This window comes from Talpa occidentalis, unplaced genomic scaffold (genome assembly GCF_014898055.3).
Source record: "Talpa occidentalis isolate TD23 unplaced genomic scaffold, MPIMG_talOcc4v2.1 talOcc4.8, whole genome shotgun sequence".
In the NCBI taxonomy this organism is placed as follows: Eukaryota; Metazoa; Chordata; class Mammalia; order Eulipotyphla; family Talpidae; genus Talpa; species Talpa occidentalis.
Genome location: NW_023605194.1, coordinates 109,903,848 through 109,931,423, shown reverse-complemented (window position 1 = coordinate 109,931,423; position 27,576 = coordinate 109,903,848). Strand labels below are relative to the sequence as shown.

General features: G+C 47.2%; 1 protein-coding gene across 8 annotated transcripts in view; it reads right to left on the bottom strand.

Annotated features, from left to right (window-relative positions):
* Nucleotides 1-27,576, bottom strand: part of ZNF827 (zinc finger protein 827) — a 150,682-nt gene that overhangs the window by 94,122 nt on the left and 28,984 nt on the right. For all 8 annotated transcript variants that reach the window (XM_054690365.1, XM_054690369.1, XM_054690368.1 and 5 more), the window contains exons 2-4: nt 24,440-25,489; nt 15,518-15,690; nt 9,807-10,287 (exon numbers count right to left, since the gene is read on the bottom strand). In XM_054690365.1, the coding sequence (XP_054546340.1) occupies nt 9,807-10,287; nt 15,518-15,690; nt 24,440-25,489 (1,704 nt within the window). The remainder of the gene's footprint in view (nt 1-9,806; nt 10,288-15,517; nt 15,691-24,439; nt 25,490-27,576) is intronic.

Genomic DNA, 27,576 nt, shown 5'->3' with positions numbered 1-27,576 from the left:
TTCTGCCATGGATTATGATATTAGTGAAGGAATATAATAAGGAGTATTGCCAACTTTGAAGCAAATGCTTTATTTAAATCATTGCACCCTTCTTTCAAGCCTCGGAATAAATTTAATTGACGGGATCCTGAGATTTTAAGGTGAATTGTTAAAGTTCTGCTCTCCTTTGCCACAACATCCATGTGTAAATGGCATTTCTTGAAACTGCAGTCAGCAAAACAAGGTAGAAACATACTAGGTGCTTATACTGCTGTAAGACCTCACCCCAACAAACCACTAACTTCATGCCTTGTTGCTTCTCAAAGAGCAGATTTTTTCTAATTGTTGGACTTTTAAAATAAATAAATGTAATAAATATGAACTTCAAAGCTATAGCAAAAATACATATTCGTGGTGTTTTACATATTGTGTCTGCACTTAAAATTTTGTTGGAAAAAATGAGTTTACTGTTTAAAAAACAAATAAAAACTGAAACTGTTTTCTAATAAGGAAACAGAGGCTCAAATGATGATATAACCTTTAAAAATCACACAGCTAATGAACTCAACTTTCCAGATTGCAAATCAGTGCTGCTATAACTACTTAAGTTCCCCTGTAAATATATATTAGTATGTGCGATCTGGTTGAGGACCTGGAATTTTTTGATGCATTTTGTGTATGAAAAAACAAACTCCCTTCTGAAATCAAAAGAAAGCCAAGATTTAATTGAAGAACAATGATAGCAGAGTATTACTTTTAGATGTTAAGCATATTATATTCAAATAGAATGTTTAAATCATTAGCCAAATATTTCCAAAACTTGCTCCTAATAAAGTAAACTACTTAATTTGTCTTTAGTGGTTTTATAATTAGTGTTTAGTGAAGTTTTAACCGTCTCGTATTTCTCATTAGCCTCCACCTGAGCTAATCCTTGGCTACACTGCAGGGTCTCTGTCCCCAAAGTAACACCACACAGGTTTCCTATGACAGCTATGACGACTGTAGACACAGTGACAGGCGCAAGGTCAAGGGCAACCCTGGTGATCATTGCCTAAAGAACTTTAAAATAAATAAATAAGGTTTTCCTCTGCAAACTAAGCTATTAAAACCAACATATAATGAGCAAAAGTAACATCTACAGTAATCTGCTTAACAGACAGGATATCTCCCTTGTCAAAAGCAGGAAGGACAAGTTCTGGAAAACCAATCAAGCCCTGAGTAAATGTGAAGGAGAGCTGGTTTTTAAATTCATACTATTAACACATCCAAAGAATGAAATGCATGAACAGCAGTGAAGTGATTTGCATGTATGAACAGCCTGAAGTGATTTGAGCCTAGAGAAAAAGAAAACCTAAAGATTGGATAATATATTTCCAACACTTTTCAGGGAACTTGATGACCATCTGCCCCAAGTGACATCTCCTCCTGACTGTTACACTTGTCATGTTTAATTACTATGCTGGCATTCTGGTTTATCCACCGCATGGTTAATGATTTTTGTCGCTGAGACTCTGCAGGCTCAGGCTGTGGTTCACTGCAGTTCCAAGGACGCCCCTCCCCAGGGACCACCAACTGCAACGTGACTTTGCAAGAGGTGGAATCCACGTTCCCAGTTTTGAAATCTGGGCCGGAGTTGTAGCTGAGTCTGGTCAACAGAAGGTGGTGGAGGTGAGGCTGGGCCGGTTCTGAGTCTGGTCTTGGGAGGCCCGATACCCTTCCTCGCTCTCCTTTGGAAGGCTGGGCAGCTGCCATGGGGATGGCCAGGGCCGGCCCACCGAAGGAGGAGAGCTCCTGGGCCCCAGAGACAGCCCCCCAGCTAAGTGCATCCTAGACCAGCTAATCCCCAGGGCCTGGCAATGGACACTAGGAAGATGAGTCAGCCTGAGAGACACCAAAGAGAAGACCCCAGCTGAGCCACGCCCAGGTGGCTAATCCACAGAACACAGGCCAAGTGAGCTGCTATACTGTGGAACACTCTGTCACTCCCCATGTGATAGACTCCTGGGCCTACGAGCTGAGACCTTGTAACATGGGAAAGGAGACAATGCAAGACCCTCACACTCTTCGAAGCCCCCTTGGAACAGCCTGCTTCCTTTCTACAGACCACTGCTGTGTGAGGGAGCTGAGGTGAATTTGCAAATCTTTTCTAAGGGAAATAATACCACCACTTCTGAAAATCTGACTCCTACGATATGAAAATGGGAGCTCATTCTTACAATCCATCCGGGAAGGCACTGTGGATGGTGCAAAGATAAAGATGTTATAAAAGAAACATTATGTCCCCCCACAGCAACTTGAAATATAGTTGAAGAGGCAAGACTAATACACAAACAACGGGATGAATTATGCAATGCTGCAAGCACCGACTTAGGTGGTAAAGATTCCAACTATCAGTGGAATTCCCTGTGAGGGGGGTGTAGTGAGATGAAAATAACAAGAAAAGGTTTTACTAAGTGGGACCAGCTCGGCAGGACAGCTGGCCTGAGCACGGACCAGACAGTAGCCGGAGGACATCACAGGGATGGGGCCCAGTGTTCTTAGAAATTCTCTACAGAGATACAGAAACATGGCAGGTGGTGGGTGCGCGAGAGTTGTTCTTTTAGTTTTAATAACGCTATTATTCTTTTTAGAAAAGTTCTACTTTTACTCATTTTACCTTAGACGAGGAAGTTTAACTCTGTTTAAACTCTGCAGTTTAAATGAGCAGTCCCCTGGGACCGCATGACAGGAGGCCGAGAATGGCCAGGTGAGGCGGGATCTAGCTGATGGGAAGAGGATGCGTTCACCTTGAGTGGGAATATGGTTCCTCAGGAGAAAGGAGCCAAGCACGAGGTTCCTGGGTATCTGTAGAGAGCCCATCCAAACCCCATCCAGAGAGACTGCTGGAGGCGGTCGGAGGTGGAGAAGACGCTGGCTAGGGTGGGAGTGGAGTGGGAAGCCATCTAGATGAGGGGGTAGCAGGGGAAGGCTGCACAAGCAGGGATAGATTGTAGATCTCTTTTGTAGACACTGAAAATGTATCCAGATCAGTGACTGAGTTAGCATGCATTAGGGATGATGCCATGGTTTGAAGCCAAGGAAAATAAACAGTGAAGCAGACGGAGGTCAAAAGACAGTTCCCTCAACTGAGAAAAAAAATTAGGTAATAGCTAATTAAGAGGTCACGAGCCAAGGCTTTGCAGTGAGACAGAGCTGAAGCTTCACTCTGGCCCTTGCAGCCGAAATCTTTTAAGCCTCAGCTTCCTCATCTATAAAATAGGCTTATATTATTGACCTCATTGGCGATTGGGAGACTTAAGTGAGAAATTACTGAAGTCCTTGGCGCAGTGCCTGGTTCACTGTAAACACATTTACTTACTCATAAGCTCCTAATAATAATAGTGGAAGTAGTTACAACACCAGTAAACACAAGACTAGACACTTCCGAGAGAAGGAAGAAAATGACTAGGAACCAGTTTTGCAGAAACACAGGTCTTCATAAATTTTCCCAAGGCCTATCAAGATGCAAAATTATTCCGGGGGGAGGGTGGATGGAAGCAATTCTAGAACTGGGCATACTTGCTCCAGCATAGCCAGGAAAGAAAGATGTGGATTCCTGTTGCCACCTTTTTACAGTTATTCATGCAGTGTCGGTTTATTTGTCTACAAGTTTGCTACAAAACAAAGTATTTGGAAACACGCTGGACACAATACAGTTCTATGAAATTATAAACTGGCCAGACTGTGTCCATTCTGTTTGTACGAGGTAATTTTCAAGAAACCGGGAAGTAGTCATGCAACTTCCAGTGCTGTTTAACACAGACCATTCAGAGAACAGCTCACTCCAGGCCACAACTCAGTTCACAAGCAGGGACAGAGAACACAGTCAAGTTCAGGTTTTGCTGTTTCCTTTTTTTGTGATTTGGGGTACAGGCAGTGGGGGAGGGGAATCACGGGAACCAGGTCCCCTGGGTTACAATCCCAGTTTTGTCATCCCTTATGTAAACTTAGGCAACTCTTTTAACCTCTGTTTCTCAGTTTTCAGCTGTAAAATGGGAATGCAGGCTTCCCTCATGAGCCAAAAGTAGAGTGTTTCCATGAAAACTCTGTTAAGGTGAAATGGCTGAAAGTGAAGAAGCTTATACGGGTAAGATTTTAATTATTCTCAGACCCCATAAAATCAACCACATCATTCCACATAACACATTAAACCTCAAATAATACAAACAGACATTAAAAGCAGGAATGATGTGGTAAACACACAATTTGTATAAAGCAGTTCCTGGGGAAGGATCTTGGAGGGGCTACTTTCACTACTTGGGGTGCTGCTCCTTCTAAGAACGGCTGCTGCCAAATCAACATTAGACTTGTGCTTTTCCCATTTTATCATAAAAGCAGCAATCCTCTTTAGATTTCTTTCTGTCAGCAAAAGCAGGTCTGAATGTAAGTCTTCTGCAAAAGAGAAATGGCATAAAGCAAACCTCTGAAAAGCGGGGGATACCTGTGCTAGTACTAGCTTCCTACAGAGCCGTGACGAACGTCACGTGAACTCCATGGCCTGGAGTGACTGCACCATAGAAATGGCTGTTGAGGAGAAATAATGAGCAATGAGCACATGTCTCCAAGTCTCCATCCCAGGACATTTCGGCACGCACATGTGTGGGTAACTCTGGGCCCCACTTTCTTGTAATGCCACCTGCTCCCTTCCATGACTCAGTCAGTCCTCATGTCATGGAGCAGCAAGTGGTTGAAAACAGGAAAGAGTCACACTCTGCCTCTCAGATGAATCACCACCAGGTTGAATAAAATCCAGGGCTGCGAGGGGCACTGAGGCTGCCCGCACATAAGGCTCCTCAGGGCAGCGGCTCACTGCAGGGGTTCTAGTCACATGACCAGTGTGCTCCTGCCACAAGAAAAGCAGGACAGGGTTAAAAAGAAGGGGTCAGTTGAAGCTGCAAAGGCAGGCTGTTGCAGATAAGCCTTCCAGGGATGTGCACAGAGGCAAGGAGCGTGGGTGAGCCCCGGGTTACGTAAGGCCTGGCGAGGCACTGGGAAGGCACGGGATCACAGAAAGGCTTGTGGGTTAAGAGATTTTATAAAAAATCACCGTGCGGGAGGGACCCCCTGGTTAGCTGGGCCTCTCCGATCCGCCCCCTGTAGCAGCAGACAGAACAGATGCCTTTCAGAAACCAACGGCACTGTACCGACAGATACATCAAGTTGGTGAAAGACATGGAACAAAGGCCGATGGGAAACTGCAAGATAAGAAGGCACAAGCACACTGACCGGCTCCTCTTTATTCATCCGCCAGAACCAAGAAAACCTTTGCTGTTTTATGGCTGAGTTCCTAGCACATCAGGCTTGGGAGCCGCTGCTTTAAAAAGTCCATCTCTCCTGGTTAAAATGTTGGCCTCCATCTTATGAAATTAATATAATGTGGGAGACGGTATAAAAGGGTTTTTTTTTTTTTTTGCCAGTTTTCAAATTAAAAATAGTTGCAATGACTTATATCTTTTATTTTCGCAAAACAGGGACATAAAGCTATTCTCAGCCAACAGCTGAGGAGCCAAGTTTCTGTCAACTGCTTGGTTATAATGTGGAGAGTTAGAATTAAATTTTCTATCTTAAAAAGTGCTGCTTTCAGAAAGAGAGAAAAATGAAAGGCCATGCGAGGCAACTTTTAATTGAGTTTCTAATGGTAACACTCCCAGACCCTTGATGCTCTGGAGGAGTCCTAGAAATTTCTTGTTCTAACTGGAGAACATTGAGGTGCATTTTCTTTAATCTCTTGTCTCACGGCCCGACAAGAAAAAAGGGGGGCTCAGTAGCCATGACTCACTCAGGCTTCTGTTCACGCCAACCTCAACCTGCGCTGAATGTCTAAGGCCGTCTCTCACACCAGGCCCCTCCTCAGGGATAGAAAACAAGGAAAGAGATCTGTAATGGGGAAAAAGCTGTAGCAGGTACCAAGTTCATATTCCAAGTCAGTGGAATATGACTTGGCTGCGCCCTTAATTATTCAAGGATTTCCCAAAAAATGCCCGTATCTAGGCTCTGGACAAACGAAGCCATGGCTTCTGGGCACGGGTCGGACCCAGGCTTTTGAAGAAACTAATGTACAGCCAAAGTTAGAAGTCCCGCTGGAAAAGGGGAACACAGCACAGAAGAGCAGACACTTAGGGGTTCTGGGGGACCAACGCAGCTCCCAAAAGACCACCTCCAGTATCTGAGCCCTGAACGACCGGGTGTAGCAAATTCATGCAGCCTTAGGCTTTTGAGGCCCACCCCCAGGCCAACACCTTGAGCAAAGTTTACAGGATTGTTATTCCATCACCCAGAAAGCCAGCAGCAAGACTGCCCCAACCTTCCCCGAATGGAGCATCGGTTCTGTATTAACTCTGAAGGACTGAGGAATGTCAAGTGTGGGTTCAGGCAGAGGAAGACTTGCTGGTTCAGAGAAGGGGTTTGCTTTTACCCTCACTTACACCAGGGAACCTCACGGTGGCTGTGGGTGGGTATAGATTTCGAGTCCTTTCAAAACCGCATTCTGCCAGCGATTTTAATTCCACTGGGTTCCACTAAGTCATCTTTATGCTTAGTTTTAGTTGAAGAAGCAAAAAAGCCTCCCCTTAATAAGCAAGCAAGAAAGAAGCAAGTGTTTGCCGTCTCTCTTTTGGAAACAAGTAGGTACGGACACGCTTGAATTTGTCACTGTGCTCCAGCTTTGCAGACAGCGATGTGGCTGGCACGGAGACCCACAGACTCGGTGCCACCAACAGCTGCACCCTCCCGCCCCAGCAGGTGCACGCACAGAGTCCAGCTCAAAAATTTGTCTCGAGAACAATGGCGCCGTTATGACACCAAGGGACCAGACCCCAGGCTAACCGAGGCTTCACTGTATTTGACAATGGGAAGGGCCAGCAGCTCAGCTGCAGCTCCCCGGGATTTGGCCTTTGGGTCCTGGAATCACAGCCACAGACACAGCCAGGTACAGCACCCCAGTGACAGCAGCCATCAATTACAGGGCCCGACCAACCAGAGTTAGTGGAATGAAAAAAAAAAAAAAAAAGCCCTCCAGAAAATGTATTCCTTTCCTTTTGACATATCTTCTCTTCCCGTGGGCTGCATTGCCACAGTCACCAAGTTTACATTTACATCCAAATATGCTCACACAAAAAAAATTACCGATGCATCTCACTCCCCGGTGACTTTATAACAGGTTGCTAGGTAACAGTGCATACAAGTCAGGTTTCAGGACCTCTAGTAAGCCACCATAAAATAGCTGCATGGGCCTTTTGCATAAATAGTGTGCATTTGTTATCTGTTTTCTTATGCCCATTGATCAGTCAGTAAACACTCAGACTGCCAAACCGTAAACAAGCCCGCGTCAATAGCTTCCTGAGAAAACAGATCACACTATAAAGCTCTGGTGCAGAATTTCACCCCCGCCCCCACCCCCACCAACTGGCTTCTCCTCTGCATCTCTGTTTGCAAGCCTGGCTCTCCGCGGGCCGCAGGTCTTATCTCGTGCTCTCTGAGACGGGGTCTGGAGCTAATGCCAGCCTGACACGGGGCACCCAGAGCTGAGCCCAGGAGGACTCGTGTATCATGCACCGGTGTTTTATCCAAAGCCCAATCGCTCCTGCCTCCCCTCCCACCCACCTCCACATTTTAATAACTTCCTGGATCTCAGAGGAAAGCAAGGCTGCTCCTCCTAAGAGCTACTCCCCCCAACTGAGCATCCCCCAGTCTGTGAAGTTAGGAAAGGGCCCCCCCCTCTAAGCTATACTAAGTGAACACGTCATCTGCATCTCTCCCCTCGGGAGCGTGCCACAGGAGCCCAGGAGAGGGGTCCTTTTTGTGATCACATTAGGAGAGATCATAGAGGAAGAAGCAGGATTCCGGGAGGGGAATTGTGAAAGGATCAGCAGCAAAAGGAAAACTGAAAACATACATTTCTCCCACATGATTAAAAATATTTCAATATAAAAATCCAAGCCTCCACTACATTGGAATGGAAGAGGGAGAAGGCAGTGGGGAGGGGAGCTGAGCCCCCCATTTCCAAACGCCAAGGTCATGGGCTCGTGCTTCGTAACTCACTGGGGTCCAGGTTGGGGTCCCTCCCGGGGGCCTTCCTGCCCTCCTTCCCCCCTCAACTCATTTTGGGATGCCTCGTTTCCATGCCTTTCGTCCCCGTTTCCAACGAGAGTCAGGGGTCAAGCCCCGGGGTCTGGGGACAGTCCAGGAGACCCGAGGGAAGTGTCACCGAGCCGGGGACTTCAGAGTGAAGCTGCTCCTCTAATCCACCTGGCAATGACATTTAGTGAAATGCGACTCAGAGTCCATTTAAAAGAAGGCGGTGACCAATTATTCTCCATTTAAAAGGGTATTGTCAATCTCAAAGCGCTGAAGTGGCATTTGGAAATCATCTTGGGGCCGGCCAAGCTCGCAGAGAGGCAGAGCCCATTCTCCACCGACCTTTCCCCACCCGCCACATCGCCTTTATTTTTATTTTTTAAGATTTATTTTTATTTATTTATACAAGCACTGGGCACAGTCAGAAGCGCGGGAGGGTGAGAGAATTCACCAGAGCCAGAGCGGGGAGCAGAGCAGGCAGAAGGACCGAAGTACACTGCTGAGGGGAGCAGCGGGCCGCAGGAGAGGTCTGCGCGCCATGTGGGACCCTCCTCCGGTGGCCGGGGAGCAGCCGGGGATCGAACCAGCGCCGCAGAGGCTCAACCGCCCAGCGCTCGACCGCCGCGCCATGGGGGAGGCCCCGTCACATCTCCTTTAAAATTTAAAATCACACTTTTGAAAACGTCATGAGCAGCGGCAACAGCACAGCCCCACCACCCTCCACTCCAACCCTAAAGGGTCAGGAGAATCCACACGCGCCCAGCATCGCATGGCCCCTGCTTAACACCACAACTTCACCAAAGAAATCCTTTAAAAGCAACAGAAACTAAAGGAAACGTCACCTATCACTGGAGGGTGAGAGTGACGTCAGCCACAAAGGATGAGCCTTGACAACTTCTGGCTCCATTTCTTTCAAAATGGCCTTGAGACTGTTGGGGAAGAATTTTAAAAAAATCCCACTCCACTTTCCATGAGGCGCCCGCTTTGGTCAAACTGGCACAGATGGGAATGGGGTGTGGCTGGGCTGGGGGGAGCGACGTGGGGCTACTGCTTCGTGGGTGGAAGGGTTGGGGCTGGGATGAAAAAGCTCTGGGCTTGGACGGTGGCGATGGTGACAGCCCAGTGTGAACGCAAGCCACGCCAAAGACACATGCTTCAAAATGGCTGAACCGGGAAATATCATGTTGGCTACACTTGACCACAATAAAATACTTCCCACTGAGAATAAAAGATAATCTACAGCACTTGCTCCAATGTGCCAAGTCTGTAATTCCTGATAGCAGTCTCGCTGTTCTTTAAACATCTTTCAAATCAAGACAGTGAAGAACTTGAATACTGTCAACCAACTCAGAAGTTTCCTTACAGCCCTTGAAAAGCCCCGTCGCAGAGACAAGTTCAACAGAACCCCGCGTCCCACAAAGAACTGCCACCAGCCTGGCTCAGCATGTGACCTGCCCCCACGCAGGAGCCCATGATGGGGAAAACCAGAAGGAAATGCACCGTCTCTGTTGTTTTCAGGCCCAAACCACAGCGAGATCTACTTCCAAAGGGCCACTAAAGAATAAAAAGTCCTGGAGAAAACGTCTGACAGAGCAGACTGCTAGACTTTCCCAGGACCTGGAAGTCATCTAGGCCGACTGGTTCATTTTACAGGTGAGGACACTGGAGGGGGCGGGGGTGGGGGAGGGAGAAGACAACCCCTATTCAAGTACCTGACAGCTTCATGAGAAAATCAGACGCCATCTTAACAGAGATGTCCTGGCTGAACAATGCTGACGCACTGTTGGCCACATACTCGGAAGGGTCTTTCAGCTTTGTGTGGTTGGCCGGCCTGTCAGCAGCATCCAGAGGAAAGGAGGTGGCCAGGCCGTTCTCTTCCTTGGGTTCCTCCTTCAACAGCAAAGGCGAGACGCCAGCCCCACCCTGGCTAGTCCTCTCTGGAGTGCTGGATGTCATCATGGTCCCCACTAGCTCTGTCCCTCCTCCTTCCCTTTGCTGCCCCAGGCAGGCACTGTCACTGAGGTGGGGAGATCCCTTGACATCTGGGTCTGGGACCTCCTCCTTCACCTTGGCTTCTGTCCTCAGGAAGTGCTGATGGCAACGCATGTGGAGTTTCAGGCTGAAGTGGCGTGAGGAAGTGAAAGGGCATAGCTGGCACTGAAAGGTCTCTCCCCGGTCCTGGTGCTGATGAACCTGATGAAGAAGCACAAGAATGAGCTGTCCACCGTGCGCTTACGGAAAACGCCTTGTTGTCCCTCCCGAAGATTCATCTACCAGTTCCTCACAGTACACAGGGTTGGCCCCGGAAATAAAATAACCAGAGGAGCATTTCATTACTGTGCCCCAGGTAATGAGGTCAATCCCTAAAGGGAAAGCCGGTCCACGCAGGTTAAGAGTCTGTGATTACAGCCACGCTCACAACGGAGGATGCTGGCCGCCAGTGGAGGCGGTTTTGGGTGGAATTCTCCTATTATTCTAGTCATCCAGCCTCGGCTGGTGTCTTCAGAGAAAACATTAAAAACCCAGCACAATGACGACTTACATAATTACTAATTGGGGGTCAAAAGAGGTAATCTGTCAAGTAATTCCTCTCACACTCATAATACTTTGCATGTTCCCAATTATTGTCACCTAGAGAATTAGCTATGTTTTGCAAACATTATTTCAATTTTCAGGATGCTTCTCTGGGTAGTGAAGAGTGTGGAAAAGCACTTCTCTAAGGTTCTCCCGTTTCACAGAGGGGGAAATTGAGACCCCAGAGGAAGTGGTGTGAGCAAACGACATAGAAAGAGAGCACAGTGGGAGAAAAACCAAGGTCTGGTGGCCACCAAGGGCTCTCAGGAAAATGAAACCGCTGTTTTCCAAGCACGGTTACATCACGCTCTCAGCTCTGATGGTCGCAATGAAAGAATGCAGCCTTTTATGCCAGTTCCAATCTCGCACGCACAATACCTATAAAAATTGTGAGAAACTTTTTTCTTTCTGTCACTACCAAATTTAGTGCTTGAAAAAGTGAGGACATCACTGCATTGGCCCCAGCCGGGCCTGGAGCTGGCAGGTGCTTGTACGTTTGTAACTTCCCAATTCATCTCTGCCAGTGGACCTCGCCGCCGCGCCGAGCCTCCACCCTGCTATTTCAGGCCTGGCCCTCCCTTGCCTAGAAACTGCCAATTGTGTAGATTTGGGCCAAATGATTTGGGGGAGCTGTGATCTTGGACACACAAGTGATCGGAACTCAAAACCAAAGGGACACTTCCTTTTTCAGAGGTGACCTGAGCAGAACCTGAACCCCGGGCTCGGGAAGGTTAAAGGTTAGTTGGTTAATCCACTGCACCACCTGGGCCCTCTGCGTTGTTGGCTTCCTTTCCAAGAGAGCAAGTTTTACTACAGCTGTTTATGCCTTCTGAATGCAATCCAAAAGCATTATTCACCAGCCAAAACATACTTTTAAATAATGTTAAGTAACCAACAAAAGCAAAGAAATTAAAAGTTAATGGTGAGATCTTGTCCCTACAGCACCCCACTGTGGCTTTTTGAAAAAAACAACAGGAGAGATGCTGGGTCCCCCAAAGCCTGAGTTTGTCAGTTGAAATAACCATATAAATTTTAATTCCGGGGCAGCCAAGGCTCGCTCATTAAAGGCCTCCCTTCTGAAAAAAAAAAAAAAAAAAAAAAAAAAAAAAAAGGCCTCCCTTCTGGCAGGTCGGGAGGGGCTGAGGGGGCAGGACACTAGGCTTGTCCCTGACTGTGCTTCTCACCCCTCCCTGTTCTTACACAACAAAGGGACTTCACTCTGCAGCTGATCCTTTCATTTGTTTTCTCCCAGAATTCTCAGGATTCCCACCTTTTCCTCCACCCAATTCAGCAGAGGCGCCACCTTGGAGGCCTAAGGTCACAGTCCTGTGGGACCCTGCCAGGTGCCACCACAAGCATGCCCGGAGCCAGGCGGTAAAGGTCACGGGCGGAAGGCTGTGGCGTCCCTGGGAGTGGCGCAGTGGGCAGATTCCATTTCAGAAACGTCCTGACATCTACGGGCCCGGGAGAGGAGCAGGCTAATCCCAGCACAGAAGCCCCGGAAGCAGCTTCTGGAAGAAGGAAAAGGACAGAGATCGAGCCCAAGTTCTAAAACTGAAAGGGAGCCCCAGATTAAAGAGTGTATTTTCCGTGGCTTCTCTTCCCGGGATCCTGCCCTTGGTGTATTCGGTGGTGGAAAAATTTATGACCGTTTAAAGGAAAAACAATGGATGGCCTCACTATGGGACTCAGGTCACATGAGGCCTTCAGTCTCTCCTGACTGCAAAGCACTTTCTGTTACAATTTTTACTCTGGAGCCTACCAGGTCACTCTTCACAGGCCATGGGGCGGCGTACTGACTGTGGTCCTTTGGAACCAAGGCTACGTGTTACCCACCTTAAACCTTGGGGCACGGAAGCATGTTTCATCTGTGGGTCCCTCTCCTGGAGGAGCCCACGCACCTGAGGAAACTTGGGGATCCCCTGTCTCCTGCCCTGCATCTTACCTTCCATCACGATGTCCTTCATCTCAGTAGTCCTCGCCGCCTCTGTTCCACTTTAGCTTATGAATTTCACATTTAATTCCCATATGCTTCTCACCCAGCAAAGTTGTAAAATTCTGAATGGAAATCTAAGATAACCCTCAGGACGTTGCAGACATTAACAAGCTCCTTCCACAACTGGCCATAAAGACACTTGCATGATAAGATGCCACGTAAAGGTGGGCCACCTTAAGTGCATGTTTGTCCAACAAAGAAAGGGGAACCCCGTTTTTTAAAAATCTATACAATCAATCTAGAAGGGTCTTGATTAGAATGGTAAGAGTTATATCAATGGGAAGGGATGAAGGGCCAATCTTATATATTTTTGTGCTAGTCTAACCTGTCAACACTAAAGAGGTATCACAAAAAGAAGCAATAAATTCAGGCTAATTTTTTTTAGACCATAACAATCTCTCAAAATGTAAACGTTAATATATGGGCAGATGGCTTCTGAATAATAATTGCAACGTTTCCAAGTGCTTCTCCACATGGGCACCCTGTTAAGTGCTTATGTCCATCGTCTCACCGAACAACTCCGGGGGGGCAGATCGTAGGAATATGATCTCCATGAGCGCAGAGGCTTGGGGAACAGAAATGATTTGCCCAAGCCTCACAGCTCCTAAAAGTCTCGGGACTGAGACTGCAGCTAAGGTCTTCCTGACCACACAGTGGGCGATCGTCATCTGGAGGCTCAACGGTCCCCACTGTATAGGACGAATTTGCTGCAGAAAATCTATGCATAGTTGTAGTCTTTGGTGACAGCAACAGAAGATAACTCCCTAGTCACCACACAAGGTCCCTGAATTTCTACGTAGACTCTATCTGCAAAATTTAGAAAAATTAAAGGATGTCTAATCAAAATAAAATCATGAATCCTTCCCAAAAAAAAGAGGGGGAAGGGGCCCCTAAGTGAGTGGAGGCAAAAGAGAACAGCACCTCGTAACATTAAACTTGCAGGCACCTCCTCAGTCTGCCCTTGCAAGAGCTCCCGTGGCAGCTCAACAGGTTAGGACACTAGGAGTTGGAATAAAGTAGTCATTTCACACAACTGCTTCATTGTACTGGTTATTGATTTGTTCTGAAAGCATTGTAAGACCCCGCGACCCGCGGGGCCCTCGACTCTCATCTGTCACACTGTCATGGCCGACCGTCGGGAGCATCAAGGCACCCAACTCATCTCCCTGCAGTTTAAGGGTCAGCAGTTTCCGCTATTGAAAACCCAGCTTTTTTTTTTCCCCCATGGGTTTATAAATAGGTTGTTTTAAGTGACCCTGAGCTGAAACCAAGCTTACAAGGTGTCAGGCTTGATGCAAGTTTTCTGCTCACTGAAGCTTTAAATTTGCCAGACCTGATTTCTAAACACAGTGTAGGACAGAGTCACTAAAACACATTTTAGTTTTAAAGGTCTTCCTTCTGAAGTCTCGTCCTGCTAATGAAATCCTCTTCGCAGATGTAAAATATGAGATTTTACTTAGGGAAGAGGTGATAGGGGATGAGGAGGGTTAAAGTAAAAACTAAGTCTGCTCACTAAAATTCAACCAACCAGAACTCCTGGTTAAATGGATTCTGAAGATGAAGGGCATGTTGCTCCCAGGAGAAAAGGCAAATGACAGAAAACAAATTACATCATGGATTTAATTTTTTTTTTAATCTTCTAAGCTATTTCCTAAAGTCAGTGAGAAGTTCTATTTGATCACACTTGTTTTTTAAAAGCTACAATTCTCAACAGTGATTACTGATCTTTTTGGAAGAACAAGTCTACAAGATTTGGAAAAAAGCCAATATCTTAATGATGAACACAGACTCTCCTTCTTAGGGCAGGAAAGTAGACATTTCGTAAACAGTGTCAACAGCCAAAACATATTGAAAACATCATTATAACAATTGTTGTTATAAGATGTTCAATAATAGTTAGTGAAATTGATAACTACCACTGCAATGAGTTACTTCCTGAGTGAGGTACTTTGCTGATAAACACTGATGACAGCTCTTCTAGACAAACACTACGATCCCCACTTAACAGATGAAAAGATTGAGAGTCTACAGGTTCATTTGTTCAAGGCTGGTGAGCTGCACAATGAATTTAAACTCAGGTGCATCATATTCAAAAACCTCAGCTTTCTCTTTAAATTAGATGAGACCCTTAGCATAGATGGGGCTGCTAAAGGGATTTCTAGATGACAGTTTTCTGCCATCTCACATAACATCGACACTAAGAGTTAATTCTGTTTGCTCATTACAGGCACCCACACCCCAACCCCAACTGATTTCATTAGAACATAGAAAACAATATCCTTAGAAGCGTGACACTGGGCATTAGGACTTCTCAGACACCAACAGCCTCAGGGAGGGCAGGGTCCCAAGCCTGGCCCCAGGAGTGGCCCCAAGCCTCCCTCAGGGATCATGAGAAACCCAGGCGTCTCTCCCATGTCCTCACACCCCTAAAGGTATCTCCGCGTGACCCTCCAGAGCAAGGCAGCGCCAGAAGAGGCCAGTCTGTACAGAGGGAAGCAAGTTCCTTCCTGGACTTGTCTTGGTTTCTTGCTCTTCCCCAAATCCCCCTCCAAGGCCCTAGAAATGAGCACCGTGCCAGGTCAGGTTAGGCTGCTGCACCCCAATAGGAAAGGCTGGGTCTACACAATGTACATTACTCAGGTGCTGAAGCTTCTCTCTGCCTCTAAGACCTTGGTTGTAAAAGGAGCCTCGAGACCTTCACATGAGACCCTGTTCCCAGGTGCACCCTGGACCCCGCCCACCTTGACCTCGGGTGCCCTCTTCATCAGCCCCACCAGTGGCCCCTCTCCTGTCTCCCGCAGGTGCAAGGCCGGGCAGAGTCTGCCCCTTCAGCGCCGCCCGCGGCCGGCTTACCTTCATGTGGGATTTGAGATTGTCCTTGCGAGCACACCGGAATGGACAGAGCGGACACTGATGACTTTTTAAACCTGTGTGAATCACCATGTGCCGCTTCCAGTAACTCTTCCTTTTTATAACCAAACCACATATTGGACACTGGAAAGGCTTTCCACTTTCTTCTTCTGAGGCTTGGAATAAGGAGAGAGAAAGAGACATTAAGGACAATGAGAAAGAACAGGGCATCTGGCGTTCGTGACACTCAGAGTTCTAGAATGAACTTCTAAACACGATAGGAAGTTGTGTGTTTTTCTCCCCCCCAACACTGACAAGACTTGATGTAGGACCCGGTTTTATTACTCCTTTTCTTCAGGTAGAAGCCCACATTCATCTCGTTCTTGCCTCCCGAGTTTGTTTTTCAAAATCGGATCATGTAGCCTGGTGTCAGTCTGACTTTGAAGGCCACCCCACGCTTAGGAAGGCGTCTGCAAAGGGATTTTGTTTCCTGAAGGAAACTGCCAAGTGCAGGTCCATATCTAAATTCCTGAACTTGAAAACCAGCAAGAAATACAAGACAAGCCACATGAGACAGGGACTAAGGTCCCGCACCAGGTGAAGACCAACAGCCACACAGCACCAACTCCCTTGGAGACAAATGCTAGGTCCGAAGGCTGTTCGAGGCTTCAGCTGCTGCTGCCGCCAGCTTAGCCATCAGGGGGTCTCAAGGTCAGGGCGTTTCACCCTCTTATTTCTGTCCACTGGCTGCCAGTAACGAGACGTCCCTTCCTCTGTACTGCGCCCTCCCAGTGCCAGCAGTCGGGTGCACCCCATCCACCCCATCCCTCCCCAGGCCTCTTTGGGAAGAGCTGTTAACCAGGCAGCTACAAATGCTTCAATTTGGGGGGAAAGCAAAAAATCCCAACTACGTGCTCCAAGGAAGACTGTTGTCTCCCCCACCCTGACTATTGTCAGCCCCGACCCTGCTGTTCCTCCCTGCACCAGGGTCCCGCGATGTAACGCTCAGTTACATCAGAAATTCAGGGACACAGAAAGCACAGGGTTGAGGACTCAGTCGTTACTTTTCAAACAGGCTATAAGTTGTAGCGCATACATACCATAAAAATACACGAAACCATTTTTAAAAATGAACTGGATCTACAGATGCTGATACAGAAACATGTCCAAGATATGAGTGTAGGTGGATAAAACAAGCTACAAAACTGTATGTCTAGGATGATTATTTTTATTTTCTAAAAACTGGGAAGCAATCGCTGCTAAAACCTTTAGGGGAAAGACTGATAGAGAACTTTATAAAGGATGGAGCAAGCTGATGATACCAAAAACCATTGTTCAATCTTAATCACCACGAAAAAATGGAACAATCTGGCGTGCCTTCTGATCAACCGTCTAGAAATATTCTTACCAAATAATCAAGCCTCTCTACAAATTAACAGTTTACTGGAAATGCGGGTGATTAAAACAACATTTATTAAACACACCAGTAATGGAATCAGCCAAACCCAGAAGGTAGGAAATTCTATAGCACAAATGACCCAGTTTCTTGAACAAGTAAATGGCTTTTTAAAAAGAGAAAGGGCTATGGATGAAAGACAAGTGAGGGACATATATAACAAATGCAAGGTGTGAAGCTAATTTTGATCCTCATTTGAACACAGCAATTACGAAAAGGCACTGTTGAGATAATCACAGAAATACAGACCATAGTGTGAGTGTTCCTAGTCCCGTCCAATGTGACCATGACGTTGTGGCTATTATTTGATCTGTTAGAGACATATATGGGATATTTACAGAAAAAGATATGATACCTGAAATTTGTTGTAGAACACTTGAGCAAAAAAATAAATAAATAAATAAGAGGAGGGGGGCATGGAATGAATAAGTGAAACAAACAAAAAGATATCCTTTTACTTACATCAACAGTTTCTGCAAGCATACCCAAGAAACCTGCAATCAATTAACCTTGAAGGATGATGGATTAAAAGGAAGGGGCAAAGGGTCAGGGGGGAGATTTTTTTTTCATTTTATAGTCTTCTGGATTATTTGAAATTTTTAACACATACATTGCTTTTATAATTTTAAAAGGAATTATTCTCCAGGGTAAACTTTAAAATCATCTCATTATTAATTCATGGAGTCAATTGAGTCTCTACAGGCAACGAACCACTTTAAGTGGATGGGACCAGAGGGTTCTGGAATAAAATTAGGACATTCCAAAAAGGCAGCCTAGCTAATACCAATAGTGGTTAGTTCAACCAAGCATCTTGAAAAAGAATCTTCTATCCAAAAATACAGCCTTCAAGTCTGAAACTTCTACTTGGGATGTGTTCCATCCAAAGTATTTCCTTTTTTGATTGAGGGATAGGGTGGGTATTGAGGGTTTCCTTTTACTCTGGAGAAAGCCCTCCCTAGAGAGGTCCATAGACAAGCTTTGTGTTAATATGCCATAGCTGTCCTGCTGTCTGTCTGTGTTGACTGCTCTGCTAACCTCGAGTCCCCCCTCAACTGGCCTCCTCTTCTGTCCTTCATCACCATGTCCTCCACTCTGATATCTAGATCACCAAGATGACATGGCGAACAACAGACTTGAGAGAAAGGACTAAATCAGACCTCTAGGTGAGACTACTGACATAAGCTAGAATGAAAAAAAAAAAGATAATGATGCCTATTTTGGGTTACATGAACATCAAATGAGTTAAAAAAAGAGATATGCAAATAGGCAGCCAGTCGTCCTGTCTTTAGGAAGTATTTCCCACTCCCTAAGCCCAAACCTGCCTGATTTGGCAGAACTGTCTGGGGAAAGGAGAGAAAAAAAGACTTGTCCTCCACTGAGCTGCCAACTCAGGCCACATCCCAGGAAGGCAATAAAAAGACATTAGCTGACAAAGGAGGGTCTCTGTCCCCCAGACCCCTCGCCTGCCCTACATAACCAGTGTGCTTCCTATTTTGGCAGCCCCATCCACACCCTACTCGCCTCGGCTTTACAAAGTTACAGAGCGCATGTCAGCTTTTCATATAGCTCGATTTTATTTTGGAGATTTGCTTCCTTCCTTTTAGTTAATACCAAAGCTTACATGGATGTGGACTTGGATTGACTGGGGAAAAATGAGAACACTCCTAATGAAGAGAAACTAACTGTGAGTTATGTGGTCAAACAGCTACACTACTAGAACTGCTAGAGATTTTCAACTGATCATGGCAGGGAAGGAAGACAGAGCTAAGATAAAAGCAAGCAGAATAATGGTGGACTATGGGTGCCTTGGGGGTGAGTGTAGTGTGGCCACAAACACAGGAAGAGGTGGGATCCTATATTTCTAAATTATATACAAGGTTTTTAAGTAACGCTACCTTAATTTTAAAAACATAAATCAATTAAAGTAGCAGAATATAATGGCCGAGTTTCCAACTTGGCCAGTAATCTCCCTGGTAACATTTAATTTTTATTTATTCAAGAAAAGAAATTCTTGTTTTAGTAGAGTGCCTTCCTTGCCTCGATGACAGAAGCTACTTTAGAGCAGGGAGGAAGTAAGGAGATTCTATTTTGTATGCCCAACTGTTTTCAAAGAGCTGACAACCGAACCTTTCACTCAAATTTAGAGTCTAAGGAAACAGGACCACTTCCTCAGAACGAACCACACAGTCTTAAGGCAACATTATTGAACTTTTCATAATTTTACCTAGTTTACAACAGTCTCATAAAACAGCCTCTCCCAACTCTATCACCAGCTAGTTAGTATCGCTGCAACACAACTAAGTCCCACCAAATGCTCACAGACCCAACAGGAAGGATAGCTGCTCTTTCGCTCCCCTAGAGAAAACATGTTCTCTTTATAGGGAAAACTACTGTTGGAATAAAAGAGATAATAAATACGTGGCATCTCCTGGCACGCCGTCAGCAGAAACTACCAGTAGTGGCTGCTGCAGTAATAGTAGTGATCATAAGCTCTTGCCTCCCCAAAGCAGACAACTCACCACATGCATCTGTAAATGCAACCAACATCACATAATGAACACACAGGACCAATGTGCTGGCTCATCACCAGAGCCAGGAGGAGACAAAGGAGCCGGAATCCATGCGCTGAAACCATGTAGGGTTGGGCTCAGCCTACACAGACTTTGATGGCCAAGTTCAGCTGGGCAGGGAGAGAGAAATGAGAGAGAGCAGGGGAGAAGAGGTGGAGGGGGCATGGCTGAGCAGGGCTGGACATCCTCACCTTGTGACCCCACCACACACACAGTGTGGGTACAAGGTACAGTGCAATGCCTGTGCACTGGGTTATGGTGAGGTTAAGTGGGGAGGGTTGGGACATGGAAATGGATGAATGGATAGGCTCCAGGAAGGTGTGTTAGCCCAGGAGTGCGCGGCTATCACTGTCGCAGTACACGTGGAAGGACGTGTATAAACAGAGACATTCATGCACTCAGACCTCACCGAGCTCCACCATGAATTTAGAGCAGATTATATTTTAAAAGTCTGTGGTGCAAAGGTATACGTTAAACTATTTACAATGGATGAGATCTGCCTCAGGCGGAGACGATTTTGTGGGAGGTCTGATAGTGATTTACAAGCAGCACCATACTAAGTTCAAAAATAGAAAAAATAATATGTTTGTCTTGAACTGATAGACAAATAGAGCTAAAGAAAAGCAGAAAGTAAAAGCAAGGAATCTCAAAGCGGGAGAGAATTTGGAGATAATTCTTAACCAGCTCAATTTACAGCAGAGGAAACTAAAGTGGGGTGAAGCCCTCACGAGTCAGGGGGGACAAGCTGCTCTACCATCTTTGTGGAGACCCACAAAGCAACAAAAAAAAAAACTTCCCTGGGCTTAAAAAAAATCACAAAGGGTTTTATTAATTTAATTGCTTCAACTCAAGGCAGGGTGTTTTTAAAACAAATGTAGCTGTGCCCATAGACTTTGAAATAAAAGGTTGTTTTGTTAGATCCCATTTGAAGAAAATTGAGATAATTTGCAAGTGGGTAGTTCCTGCAAACAGACCTTGCCATGAACACGGAAGGACTTCCGGGTGCCAGCACCTCTGGGTGTGCAGTCTGTAGCCTCACCATCTCCCCTCTATGCCTGTCAACCTAAGGTACACAACCATGCGGAGCGATCCATCCACCTTCTAACAATGTCCTTGGATTTCATAGCTTTTAATGAGAAAACTCTGTTAGCAGAGGGTGTCACTGTCAGAGGGTGTCACTGGGCCGATCTGCAGTTATTGACATTGATATTAACCACGTATGCAGGTAACTAGTCAATAAAACTACAGAAGAGTCAGATCTAGAGCTACCCTACGCTTAAATCCCTGGGGCACTATAATGGAGATGAGTAACAGATAGTTCTACAACTTGACTAAAAAGTGAATTTTCTAAACAGGTTCCTATATGTGATCATTTCCAGACACAGCTATTAATAACCATGGACCTAATGGGAGTAGCAGAAGAGGTTACCTCACTTTCTGGGCTTTCTATGCTTTTGCAATAAAGTTAATAATAATAACATCACATAAATAAGAAAGAAAACAGAAGCCAGCAAACAATATCTGTTGGTCCAGAAAATACTCTCAGTCTTCAACTACACGAGGCCTATTTGCTTCAAAGCATATTTAAATTGTATTCAGGAAAATAAGATGGGGAAACCTTCTCCCTGAAACCCTTTTTATTTTTTTTTTCTAACGAGCCTGGCTGGCATCTAGGAAATCTTGTTGGCCTTCTACAAGAAACTTGTCTTTAAAATAAAAACCATTTATTTTATTCGGAGCTGCAACAGAACAGTAGCTTCAAAGAGAATTGAGTGAATGTGTGACATTTATCTTTATAGCAAACGGACATAATCTTCTCTCTAGCGTGTCTTCTTTCAGAGAAGCCGTGTAGCATGTGCTGGGTCGCAGGGTCACACGGAGGGGACCTCTCCTCAAGTGTCACGTCGCTCTCGTGGGGAAAAGGCAATCCAGGGATGGACTCTTTAAGGAATTAATTGCCCCTTACCCTGGCAACGACAGAAACCTGTTCAAAAAAGAGGAATAAGGCCAGACCTAAAAGACATTTCTCCTCCCATGGTGTGGACTTCTCTTGACCTAAAGAAGGTCAAAGAAATGCTGGAGTCTAAATTACTCAATAGAGGATTGCCTTTTCCAGCACCTGTCTCTCTGTGACTCTAGAATCAACTTTATATGCCCTTTCTGCTTTTTGAGAAACAGTTTTCAAATGGAAGCCCAGTTTGAAATCAGGAGGGTATGCAGTTTGTTCTTGGGGTGTTTTGAGGGGGAGAAAAGGGAAATATCTGCTCATTTAAGTCATTAAGCAACAGGAACTCTTCCCCTGCACATCTATTTTGAATTAAACTCAGATTACTTTTTAAGGTAGAGGAAAAATAATAATGAGAAATGCTTGGAAATGTTGAGAATCATGGGTGAGGGCTTTAGCTTGCTGCCATCATGCTTTTTCAGGGTCAGGTAAAGCCGTTACGTCCCCATGCTGGCCCCAATAGTTTAGAGTGTCGGGGGGAGGGAGCAAGGGCTGATGGTGAAGACCAACCTTCCCAACCACTGCTCTGATTCAAAAATCTGTGACCAAACCAATTCACGTGCTCATGAAGCAAAGTAACTAAATTGAATATCTACCTATTCCTTCTTAACCCGACACCTCCGTGGGATATTGGGAAGTGTAACTAACACGAGGGCACAGAGGCCCCCTCCACTTCCCATCCCGGCAACAAGAACCAGAACTCGAACTGGGGCTGTGTCCACATGGGCGTCCCGAACACTCTTCAAGGACCCTTTCTTTGCAGTGATCTCTCCTCTTCTGTAAGTTTTACAAAAATAATATTTTTGTAATACAATCACCCGGCCCTGCAGCTGCTTCGCCAGGTCTTGGACTGTGAACAGAGGCAAGTGGAACACGAGACTTAGGTCCAGCCCCTCAGCGGGGCCACAGAGCCCACATTCTGGAAGTTCCTTCCCCGCCTCTTTTGATTTGAAGACTCATTGATTAAAATATTAAGTGATTGAACAACAGAAGAAATTCAGTAAAAAGATAAGGGGAAAAAAAACTGATTTCTTAAAGCTTCTCTATTAAATTTGCTGAGCAGCTCATTGAGATGTTGGCATGAATTAAGTGCATTTAAACCAAGCAGGGAGCACATCTTCCTGGGGTGTATTCTACCACAAAACAGGCAAAGTCTACCCGAAGCTAGAGGCTCAGGACAGCCTTCTTGCCACCACCTGCAGCTCGTCACTGGAGGGGAGAGGAGGCGTCACAGCTCTTGCTGACGGGGTTCGAGACAATTTGAGAAACGTTACTACAGCTCATCTTCAGAAGAAAGTTTTATCAGTGATCTTTCCCAGTCTCGAGTCAAGTGCAGTTTATGATTCATTTTGTATCAGCTTTTCTAAATAACGTCCAGGTGAATTTATAGCATAAGCACCACGAATAAGTTTATTCAACAACCAGATAAAGAACACTTATAAAATCACATTTTCCACCTACGCAGACCTCCCTGCCACGACTCCTACATGAAATTTCTCTCCATCAGGAGCCATCACCTCCACTGCAAGATCCCCCAGCTCGCGTCCCGCCCCTACACTTCCCCTTGCTTCCGACTTTCAGTCATTTCTCTATTTCACCAGATGGCAGGTGAGGTGAGAGAAGTGAAACTCAAATGGGCAAACATTCAGGATTTTATTGATACTTTAGAAACTCTGGAGTGAGAAGTTTGGATCGCCTGGAGTCATAAAAGTTTCAGGTATCCACGTTCCCAGTTCTATCGTGCAGTTCACGCAAGTATTTAAGTAATTATAATTATTGCCTATGGCTGGCTCAGCAATTAAAATGGAAATTTGTCACCAGTGCCTCCAATCGAGGTTAGCTGCGACTATCCAGCTGATGCCGGCCATGCCGAGCATGCTCGCCAAGTGTGGCTGCAAATACCCAGCAGTTGGCGAGACACAAGCAACGGAGTGTGTGTACCGATGGGGACACGCAGAGCCTCTTCCTGCTCCCGGGGAGCGCGAGCTCCTGGAGCCTCGAATGCAGTCCCCAGTCCCCACCCCGAGACCATGATTTACCATGAGCACAACTTAACAGCCCAGCACAAGAGACAATGCTCCACGTGGGGTCTCACGTGACCCCACTGCTCCCTCAGATGACAACTGTGAGTGTCAAGACTCTCCAAGACAGCGCTGCCCCCTCTGGCAAGGCTGCCCGCCCCCCAAGAAACAGTTATGATTCAAATATTCCACATGCACATTCCTTCAGCATAGGATTGGACTGGCATACAATTAAGCCTTTGCAGGAAATGCTTTGATGATGCCTGAATGACAATATTCTTTAGAGTTCTTATATGACCAGAAATTACAGAAGCACAGGATAAATGGAAAAGGCTTAAATTCCACAAAAAGGGAATAAAAATGCTAACATAAAAGCGTGTGCTGTGATAAATTAGGGCAGAGTAGTTCCTGATTACACAAAAGTCCATTTGTGGCGCAGACAGCGGGAGGGTGGGCTCCCCCTTGTCCGCTGTTTCAAAAGCAGTGGGGTTTTGTCCCCTACGTTCAGGGGTGCCGTGCACTCCACGACAAAGATGCTTTCATCTTCCCCCATTAAATATAGCTTGCATGGACCTCGCCTGAACTTGGTGAGAAAAATTAAAAAAAAAAAAAAAAATCATCTCCCTGGACGGGAGGAGGGCCGCGTGTCTCCAAGATGACTCGCCCCCTTTCAGGAAGGCAGCTATTTGGGAAGCCTTTGTGGAAGACGTGCACGAAAACCCGCTCCCTGCTCACTTCAAGGATTTTGTTGTGCTTTTCAAAATCCCGGCCTCGGCTCAAGATGGGGACCCCAACAGGCCCAGGCGGTGCGCGAGACGTCGCGACGGACAGTGACAAAGACTCACATGAGCATTCAAAGAAAAGATGGCGTACCTGCGTTGGAGGGTTTAGAGACTCTCCCCTTAGGAACCGGGAGTAACAATAGCTCCAGGGACTGTGGTGGTGGCGGTGGGGGCGGTGGGGGTGCCGGCGGCGGCGGGGTGACCTTCTCCGGCTTCTTCTCCGAAGGCTGTGGCGGCAGCGGGTCCTCAGGCACCAGGGCCGACTTCTCCGCCAGCAGACTGCCAGCTGCCCTGGCGGCCACCTCCTTCAGGAGGGCGGCCGAGGAGGTCATGGAGGCCAGGGAGAGGAAGGAGCTGGCCGGGGGCGGGTGCTCCTGGCCAGGCATCAGGCTTCTCTCACTGACCTTCTTGGACAAAGCTGCCAGGGTGGAACTGGCAGACTGGGAGCTAAAAGGGGAGGAAAAGGACTCAAATCGCATGGTGTCCTCAGTCCTGGAGAGAGATTTGTCCTGCAGGACAGCATTGGCTGCAGCTTTCAGTTTGAGGATGGCGGAATCCGGGGACAGGCCGCAGGTGGTGGTTGAGTTTGGCAACCACTTACCTTGATTCCAGAGAAAACGGTTACTTGGAGTGTACTGGTCATTCTGTTCCTGCTTCTCTGCCAGCTTCCTGGCAAGGACACTGAGCTGCTGGGCATGGTGGGAGGGCGGGGAGAAGGAGAGGTTCGAGCCGACATTGACCGGAGACTCCACCCTGCCGTTGGCCGTGGCCGCGGCCTCGAGCTTGAGGGAGCCGGCCTCCAGCAGCCGCCGCAGGTTGCTGCTCAGGGGCTTGGTGGAGCCGGGGGCGTCCTCGTCACACAGAGAAGACACGCCGGGAGAGAGGTGGTCCTGAGCGGGCAGGGAGTCTCGCAGGACCTCGCCGTCGAGGGCCACCAGCTCCAGCGTGTGGCTGCTGGGGGTGGCGCTCCCCAAGGAGGTGTCGGGGGAGGTGGACTGCTCCTGGATCCGGTCCTCCAGAGACAGCTTATAGTTCTCCTGGACTTCTCCATAGGACGCCTCGGAGGGAGTCTCGGAAGAGTTCTCATACCAGTGCTCGCCTTCGCTGAGTTCGCCCTCCGCCTCGTCCTGCCTACTAACATCTGGGGGAGGAAGAAGACCAGGTTTACTCCCCAGTGAGCAACAAGCCAGCCCGAAGACACTCCGGGGGGCCGAGACATGCTTCCCTGCCACCCACCAGCCACGGGAGAGCAGCAGACCCGCCCCAGAAGGTCAAGTGCAGAGTCAGTCCTGGCAGGGCTGGGAAGAAGGTCAAGGCCCACCCAGCAGCTCCATGACCTGCTAATAATGACCCCAGATGAGTTGAAGTGGAAAAGGAAGGCGAGACCTGGGTCTGCTAAAGCAACTGGATGAAAAAAACGTTATTTCTGATGATGGTGGGAAATGGAAAGAAGCTCAAATTCTATTTTTTTTTAAAGATTTATTTATTTATTTATACAAGCACTGGGTACAGTCAGAAGCGCGGGAGGGTGAGAGAATTCACCAGAGCCAAAGCGGGGAGCAGAACAGGCAGAAGGACCGAAGCACACTGCTGAGGGGAGCAGCGGGCATGGCAGGAGGGGTCTGTCGCACCATGTGGGACCCTCGGAGGCGGCCGGGGATTGAACCGGTGCTACAGAGGCTGTGGGCAGCTTCGCAGCCCAGCGCTCAACCGCTCCGCCACCAGGGGAGGCCCTGAAGCTCAAATTCTTGTCAAGCAATAAAGAGAGCCCCCAGGCTTGGGTCTCCAGTGTCACGGCAGAACTAGCGTGAGGTCAGCCGAGTCCCCGTGCAGGAACTCCAAGTCCCTCAGCTGGTTGACACAGGATGCAATTCATTTTTTTGATTTGAATTTATCAAAAAAGATTTGATACATGCAAAACTCACTTCCCTAGTCGTTATGAGGCATAATAAGCCCGTGACCATGTTAGGAAACAGGCAAGTCCACTAGTAAAGTCAGGTCTCACGAGCAAACACTCTTCACGTGACTGACTGATTTCTCCCAGGGACCCGATGGCTTGGGCTCCGAGCACCCCTGCCTTCACAGTCCTCGATTCCGGTCCCTGACATGCATGCTGTCTGATCGCCGGCAGGGATTAATAACATGTCCTTTGCTACCTGCACATTAAATATTTTCTTCCCTTTGTACACCCACCACAACCACTCTCTCTGCCCCCGCGAGCCCTGGCTCCAGGAATCCTCAAGAGGTCCATCACTTTTCATCTTCTGCTCAAAATATTCCTTCCACCTGGAATGTCTTTCCTCAGAAAACCTGACTGTCCAATCCAGCATGTCCATCAACAACCCAGCTCAAAGGCCTCTTCCTCGTGATTCTCCCTAGAACTCTCAGGCAGAATTTGTCTATCCTTCTCGTTCATTCATGCTTTCCCTTAGTCAACAAGTAATTTTGGAGCAGCTGGCACTGTTCTGGATTGAACAACACTGAACTAAACAAAGATCCAGCCTTTTTGGAATGTACATTCCAGTGCAGGAAGAGAAATGTTAAACCAAAGTCATAAGTGATTAAGTGATATAGTAGTAAGTCAGAGGGTGGTAGGTCCAGGGAAAAGACAGAAAGCTGGATGAGAAGGATGGGGTTGGGGGTAGGAGGTGAGCAGCCATTTTAAACAGATGGTCAGAGAGTGAAGCTTCCAGGAGGTAGTGACATTTGAGCAAAGACTTGGAAGAAGCCAGGAGCTGTCCATGCAGTTGCCTCTGGGACACCGTCCCCTGCAGAGGAAGTCATTGTCGCGGCCCTGGGGGGCGGGGGGGGGACATGTCTGGACTGTCCCTGGAACAGAAGGAAGCCAATGTGAAGAAAGCAGAGTGAGTGAGCAGGGGAAAAAGTCAGAAAAAAACATTAGTGTGTGTGTCTGAATGTGTGAGAAGAGTGTGCGTGTTGTGGAGGGGCTGCGTGTGTCAGCGGGACACTGTTGTCCTCTGCAAGGTCTTGAGCATCTGGTGAAAGTGGGAGCCAGTGGGGGAGTGTAGGGTGGGGGGAGTGGGCTGCAATGACCGCCACGAGTGGGAAACAGACCGCAGGTCTCCACACGGGGCAGGGAGACGGAGGCCCAGACTCGAGCGTGGCGGGCTGGTCAGGAGAAGCTCCGGATTCAATGTTTTGAATGCAGTGGCCCCATTTGGTTTATATTACTGGCCTTTCACGCTCAGGGATCTATCAGTTCACGGC